At 54.1% G+C, this 6,573-nt stretch overlaps 1 protein-coding gene across 14 annotated transcripts in view; it reads left to right on the top strand.

Annotated features, from left to right (window-relative positions):
• The window catches only part of BANP (BTG3 associated nuclear protein), a 117,838-nt gene extending 113,200 nt beyond the window's left edge, over positions 1-4,638 (top strand). For all 14 annotated transcript variants that reach the window (XM_070612473.1, XM_070612477.1, XM_070612483.1 and 11 more), the window contains 2 exons: positions 898-1,041; positions 4,005-4,638. In XM_070612473.1, coding sequence (XP_070468574.1) covers positions 898-1,041; positions 4,005-4,076 — 216 coding nt within the window. In that variant the 3' untranslated portion in view covers positions 4,077-4,638. The remainder of the gene's footprint in view (positions 1-897; positions 1,042-4,004) is intronic.
• Positions 4,639-6,573: the final 1,935 nt, after the last annotated feature.

The following is a 6,573-nucleotide window of genomic DNA, read 5'->3' on the forward strand; positions in this document are numbered from 1 at the left end:
GGGTGGGAGGTGGGCCTGGACATGGGGGTGCTCATGAGTGATGGAGTCACCCAGAGCCCATCTCTGGGGACCTGGTCTGTCCCCCTCCTCCAAGGGCAGAGACCCTTGCGTTTGTGACTTGTCTCCTCGGGGGGTGTGAGACCTCCCCCAGGCGCTCGGTCTCAACCCCGGGAGTTCTCCAGCCTTCCTTCACCGTGTCTGCCCTCTCCTAACCCACCTCTCCTCACCCGGAGTTCATCACTCCATCTGGAGTGCTGGGTTTGGTAACTTACACACACGTTTCTGCGTTGTTTCTTAAACTTGACTGTCAACTCTTGGGGGCTTCATCATCTCCCCCAATTCTCAAGTACTTCGGGGGCTCCCCAAAAGAACCGATGAATGTGTCTTACTACAAGTCGAGGACATGCTGCCGTCTCCCTGTCCCCGTCCTGGCTGCCCTCTGGGTCTCCCCTCCCCATGAACCTAAAGCAACAGTGATTTCCAGAAGGTCCCTCCCTGTCCAGACCCCGCCGTCGCTCCATCCCAGGGCTCTCAGGTGCAGCCTCCGCTGTGTCCCTCTGCTTACTCTTTGGAAACTCAAACTGGTTGGTTTTTCTTTTTCCTGTAAAGCTTAAAAACTCATCTTTCTGTCGAATATGTGGATGTTTGAGAGAAGTAACTTGCAGATGGAGCAGAACAACTTGACCATGCCGTACATGTTGACAGCCATGTACACACCACACACACATACACTCACCAATCAGACGTTACTCCAAACTGATTCACGAGACAGGCAGACCCCACGGTGTGGAGTCCTGTCCTGGGCCATCCTCCCTGCTTCGTGGCGTCATGGTAGAGCGGCACTTGCCTCTGCCTGCACCGTGTCTGTGCTGACAGTGGCTTGCTTTGTCTCTCCAGGTACTGCAGGGGGCCCAACTGATAGCCGTGGCCTCTTCTGACCCAGCCGCTGCAGGGGTGGACGGCTCACCTCTCCAGGGCAGTGACATCCAGGTCCAGTACGTCCAGCTGGCGCCGGTGACTGACCACACCACTGCAGCTCAGGTGGGTCCCCCTTCTGGAAGTGGACCTGTCCTTGGACAGGTCCCAGGGCTTCAGCGGGTGTGAACACAGCTTGGGTTTTTCTACTGACATTCTCCCACTAGGAAGGTAAACTGTCATTGAAAGATGCATGATTTGGACTTGGACACCCATTTGGGATTATAATTTTTAAGAATGCCTGAAAACGTGAAGGTGGGAAGTTAGATCCTGGCTCACTTGCGAATCTTAAACCAATTCTTGAGATATTCTGTCTTGTGCAATGTTTATCTGTAAATTCAGAGACAAAAATGCAAATGTTTATCTGTAAATTCAGAGGCAAAAATTAAGCTCTGCCCTGTGTCCTATACTGAGCCCGTTCCTGGGGGCTGCAGAGCGAAGGCGTCCCAGTTCACCTGAGACCTCGCTGCTCCTCTGAGTGGGGTGGGCCCAGCCCAGGGGTCAGTGCTCCTGCAGGCCACAGGCTTTGGTTTGTAAGCCCAGCCCTCAGCCTCGACCCTTTTCCCAGGGGCAGGTTTATAGGGTCCTTGCGTCTGAGCAGCTCCTCGTTTGTGGTAGAAACGCAGGATGGCCCGGACAGCTGGGTGCTTGCACTTGGTCCTCTGGGCACCGTTTGGCCTGGTTTCCAGCTTCCTTCAGTGCGTTTCTAGCTGGCAGCCCAATGGCCTTCTCGGGAACTCCACATACGTAAGGCCCGATTTCCCCTCTGTTCGTTGCGTGCTGACTCAGCATGTCGATTGACTGTGAGCACCGACTGGCCTCCCCACCACAGCCTCTGGTTTCTGGTTTTGCTGGACCACGGCTGCCCTCCTGTGCTGCCCATTGTCAGTGCTGCTCCAGGAGCACTGGAGAACCCGGGTTCAAACGCCGTTTGGACACCTTCCTGAGTGTCAGACGAGAGGGCCACTGCTTGTGTTTGAGGTGTTCACACAGCCACCCCGCGGTAAGTGCGCTTGGTCAGTTGAGCACCGTGGCCTCTCTCTTCAGAGTCCCCTGGGTCTGGGGGAACCGGGCCTGGCCCCCCACCCCTGTGCTGGCACGGAGAGCCGGCCAGAAGCCTGGCGCTTGGTCCCCTTTAGGGGACAGCGTGATCCAGTTCATCTGGTTGGTTGATTGCGTCTAGAACGACCAGTCCTGAAGTCAGGGCATATTCCTGTTTTTTGGAGAAAAACCATAGGATTGGTCCTGAGAGGGGAGAGGGTCAGTGAGAACAAAGCACGAGGCTGCTGGTGCCACAAATGATTTAGAGGTGCTGGCTCCAGGCCTGGTCAGCACCACAGTGTGTGTCCTGGAGGCCCAGCTTCCTTCTGTCCCTTCTTGGGCCCCACTGGGCCTCGTGTAGGCGGGGCCATGCCCACAGAAGGAAGGGGCTTCCGGACGGTCTCTTTCTCAGCACGAAGGGCCCCTCATTCTTGTGGGATTTCCTTGCCTAGTGTGCTGGTCAGAACGGGGTCACACATCTAAACTCGTTCCTGGAGAAGACTGATCAGCTGACGAGAATGTCCCACCAGGTGTCTCTCAGGCTGAAGGAGGGGCCTGGCTTCTGAGGGGATGGGCTGCTCCTAAAACGAGGGCAGAGAGCTGGCGGGGGACGTGGTGCCTGCTCCCTGGAGCAGCCAGTCGGGAGGGCCGCGAGCGCCAGGGCGTGAGTGCTGTCCTGGCACCACTTGCGTGGCAGATGCCTGAGTGCTGAGGACCGTGGGGTGCCTGGGGCTGTGGGGTGTCCTAGGTTCCCTCGAACGTCTGCAGCTGAAGCCACTTTTCTGCAGGCTGCCCTGCTGTCTCTTGCCTGAGACACAGATCTGGCCGGTACATTTTGAGGACAGGGGAGAAGGGCAGGGATCCCTGATCAGAGAGGAGCTCCTGGAGTCCTGGGCTCAGCTCCTTATCCCTTGGCCCACCATCCCCGGGTGCCCGAATCCAAAGCTGCCTCTTCCAGTTTTTCAAAGGGAGGGGCTCTCAGTACCTGGAGAGGCGCCCTCTGCACAGCCTGTAACCCACCCCCCGGAGCCTCCCTCCCTCCCTCCGCCTGCAGCCACCAGCACACCCTAACCCACTGTCCCTTGTCCGGAAACTTGTGGGGACCTCCCCACCATCTGGGTCACAGGTTAATCCTTTCTTGTTACTGCCACCCGGCCACTCTCGTGGGCCCTGTGGACAGCAGGACGATGCCTGTGCTCGTCCTTGATCTGCACGGAGCCCCTGCTCTCAGGAGACTCTGCTGACTGCCCTTAGACGTGTGGATTCGGAAGTGTAGCCTGAGACCGTAGTGAGAGCGTAGCGCCGGCCCCTCACCCAGGACCCTGCACCCCAGGCTCCATGGCTTCTCTGCCTCTTCCTTCACCTTTGACCCATGGCTTTGGGGAGCCTAAAAACCCCAAATAATCTCCATTTGGGGGCTGGGTGGTTGACTTATTCCAAGATTGTATTTTTTCCTTTAACTTAAAACTGCACATATGCTTTTAAACTCCTCTTAATATTCTCAACTCATTGATTAGAACTCATGTCTTTAAGGGGAGAAAGAGAGCTGCCCCTCAAACGCTTTTTTGGAACACTGGGATGGTTTGTATAAGAAGGCCAAAGGGCGACTGACAGTCTAGGGAAATACGTCAGGTGAAGGACGGGTCGCCACTTGCAGGGTCTTCCCCAGTGGGAAGCTGAGGGTGGGAGTGGGAAGTGAGCCCCACAGGCTGGGGGAGCCGTGGAGCGTGTGTGTGGAGGGTCGGGAGGGGGCTGGCCACAGAAGCCCCACAAGGAGGGCCCACAGCCCCAGATTTGTCAGAGCTGCTGCGAGCAGCTGGAGTCCTGGGAGAGCCGTCTCCCACAGCAGAGGGGAGCCCAGGACCCCCGGCCCGTCTAGCTCTGGGTGTGTTCACTCACACAGCCATGGTGTTTATGACTGGTGAGTGGCCCGGACTCGCATTGGTGGGCACTGTTGTCGAAAAGCCCCCCTCTCTCCCCTTCCGCAGACGGCCGAGACCCTGCAGCCCACCCTGCAGCCCGAGATGCAACTCGAACACGGAGCGATTCAGATCCAGTGATGCAGGCCGGGCCGCCCGACTGCGACAGGACCCGAGCCGGGGCCGCCCCGCGCTCAGCACCGGCTCCCGCCAACCGCCCTGTTCTACGTGCCCCGGTCCCACGGCTTCTCACGGGAGGTGACTGCACGTGTTCTGTCAAAGTGCGTCCGAGAGCCTCGTCCACGGGGGAAGTGCCCCAGTAAATAAAAGATGGTAACAACCACCCCCTCTGCCAGAAGACCCCCTTTCTTTTGAGTCATACTGTTGGTGTCAGAGAAAGATTGGGGAAGCACAGTGTGGATTGTATTCAGTTCACGCGGAGAATCAAGAACTACAATATTTTTCTCTGTTCAAACAGCTTTTTTTAATTTGCTATGGTGTTTATAACAAAAAAGAAAATTGAAAAAAAAGTGGAGTAGCAGAAGCCTTTTGCTGTGTGCTCTGTCAGTGTAATGAAAATAGGTATTTGCAAAGACAACTAATGATTTTGATGGAAATATTGCTTACCTACTTTTCTAGGGGGAAATGCTCTCAACACTGTAATTATGCATTTCTAATGAAATAAAATGTATTTATGACCACAGCAGCTTTAATGTTACTTCCTCTTAAGGGGTGGTTCACCCCAGGCTGGCCTCATTCTTGGTAGGTGCTCAGGGCTCACCCCATGGGCCTTTCTAGCTGGGCTGACAGTACTTGTGGGTGGTCCTTTCAAAGGAAGGGGTGTGCCGTTTCTGTCGGTCCCATGCAACAGGACCTGGAATGTCTACTCCCCCGATACAGAGCACTGCCCGGTGGCGCACCCCTCTCAGACACAGTCACCCCTCGAGTCAGGGGGAGCCTGCTGCAGTGCACACTGTGCTGTCGAATGACACAGGCCTCTTCCAGCTCCGGAAAGTTAAGGCTCTGGGGTCCTTAGAGAAAGTCGTGTCCAAAGGAGCCTTATCATCTAAAATTTACAAGAAGAAAGGCAGAGGAAACGGTTCCAAACAGAAGCCCCAGAGGTGGTTTACATTACATGTGACCAGCAGTGTCTGGCCTGTTTCGATCACACCGTTTTGGCAGTTACGTTAGCAGGGTTTGTGAAATTCCACCACAAAATTGTACTCACTGACATAGACCGTGACTTCTCATTGCTTTTTCTGGAAAGCGTTCGAAGTTGCCATCCCAAACATCCTGCCTCTTCTCCTTCCCCACGTTGGGGCTTCCTGGGCTGGGTCATTTACACCAGGGCATGCTCAGGGGTGAAGGCGGGCGGGGGGAGGAGCTCCCTGCAGCAGGGCGGCTTTTCTATATGCCATGCCTGTCTGTCCTCCAAGGATGGGCACCGCGAGATGAGGGGCCTCCCTAGACAGTCGTCCAGGAGAGCCGCTCTCCAGGGATGGAACTGGGAAGGACAGCCGTGAAGCTGGCAGGAGAGGGTGTGGTGAACACGTGTCTGGAGTCCCAGAAGGACAGAGGGGAGAGGACAGACGAAAGATGACATTTAAAAGATTCAGGAAGCAGAACACGTCCCAAATAGAAATAAAAATAAATTCCTGCCTGGACACACGCGGAACACTAAAGACAAAGATAATTCTGAAAGCAGCCAGGGGAAGGACAGCCCACCTCCACTCGCATGAAGGAACCGTGGCAGACTGCTCAACAGCCGCTGAAAGTCGGAAGCATCCGGTGGCACCAAGAAGGCACTGAGAGAAAAAAATTCTCAGTACAGAGTTGAGTCTTCAGTAAAACTGTTGTTCAGGAATGACAAACACCCTCTGACCTAGCAGTTCCACTCCCAGGTGTCCACCCGCGAGAATTGAAACCATGTAGCACATAAACGTGTACACACATGTTCAGAGCAGCGTCATCCTCAATAGCCAAGAAGTGGAAACACCAAAGATGCATCAGTGAATGATGGACACATAAAATGTGGTCCATCCATACCATGGACTATTATTTAGCCATAAAAAGAGAAGCACTGACACAGCCTACAACGTGGGTGAACCTTGAAGACATTCTGCTGCGTGAAAGAAGCCGAACACAATAGGCCACATGTTGTGTGATCCTATTTATGTGAGACGTCCAGAATAGGCAAACCATAGAGACTCGAGCAGGTTAGCGGTTGCCAGGGCTGGGGGTGGGGGAAGCGGGGAGTGACTGCTAATACATGTGGGTTTCTTTTTGAGGTGATGAAATTGTTCTGGAATTAGTGGTGATATTGGCATAACTAAATTCACTGAAAGTGATTGAATTGCACACTTAAAAGGGTGAACTTTTTGGCATATAAATTACATCAAAGTTATGAAAAATAAAGAATCGGGTGACATTTAAAAATCCATTTATAAAGAGAAATGAAGGCGTTCCCTGCAGGTGATCCCTCCTATGAAGGAAATTGTAAGGAATTTTCTTCAAGAGCAGGAATACGGCTCCAGGAGGAGGTTCTAAGAGCAAGAAGGAGCGGTGAACAAATCGAACAGTAAACACCCAGATGTGTCTAAGTGCTCTGCACAAAAGGGTCTCACAATGAAATTTTCAA

The sequence above is a fragment of the Equus przewalskii genome, chromosome 3 (assembly GCF_037783145.1).
Source record: "Equus przewalskii isolate Varuska chromosome 3, EquPr2, whole genome shotgun sequence".
NCBI classification, from domain to species: domain Eukaryota; kingdom Metazoa; phylum Chordata; class Mammalia; order Perissodactyla; family Equidae; genus Equus; species Equus przewalskii.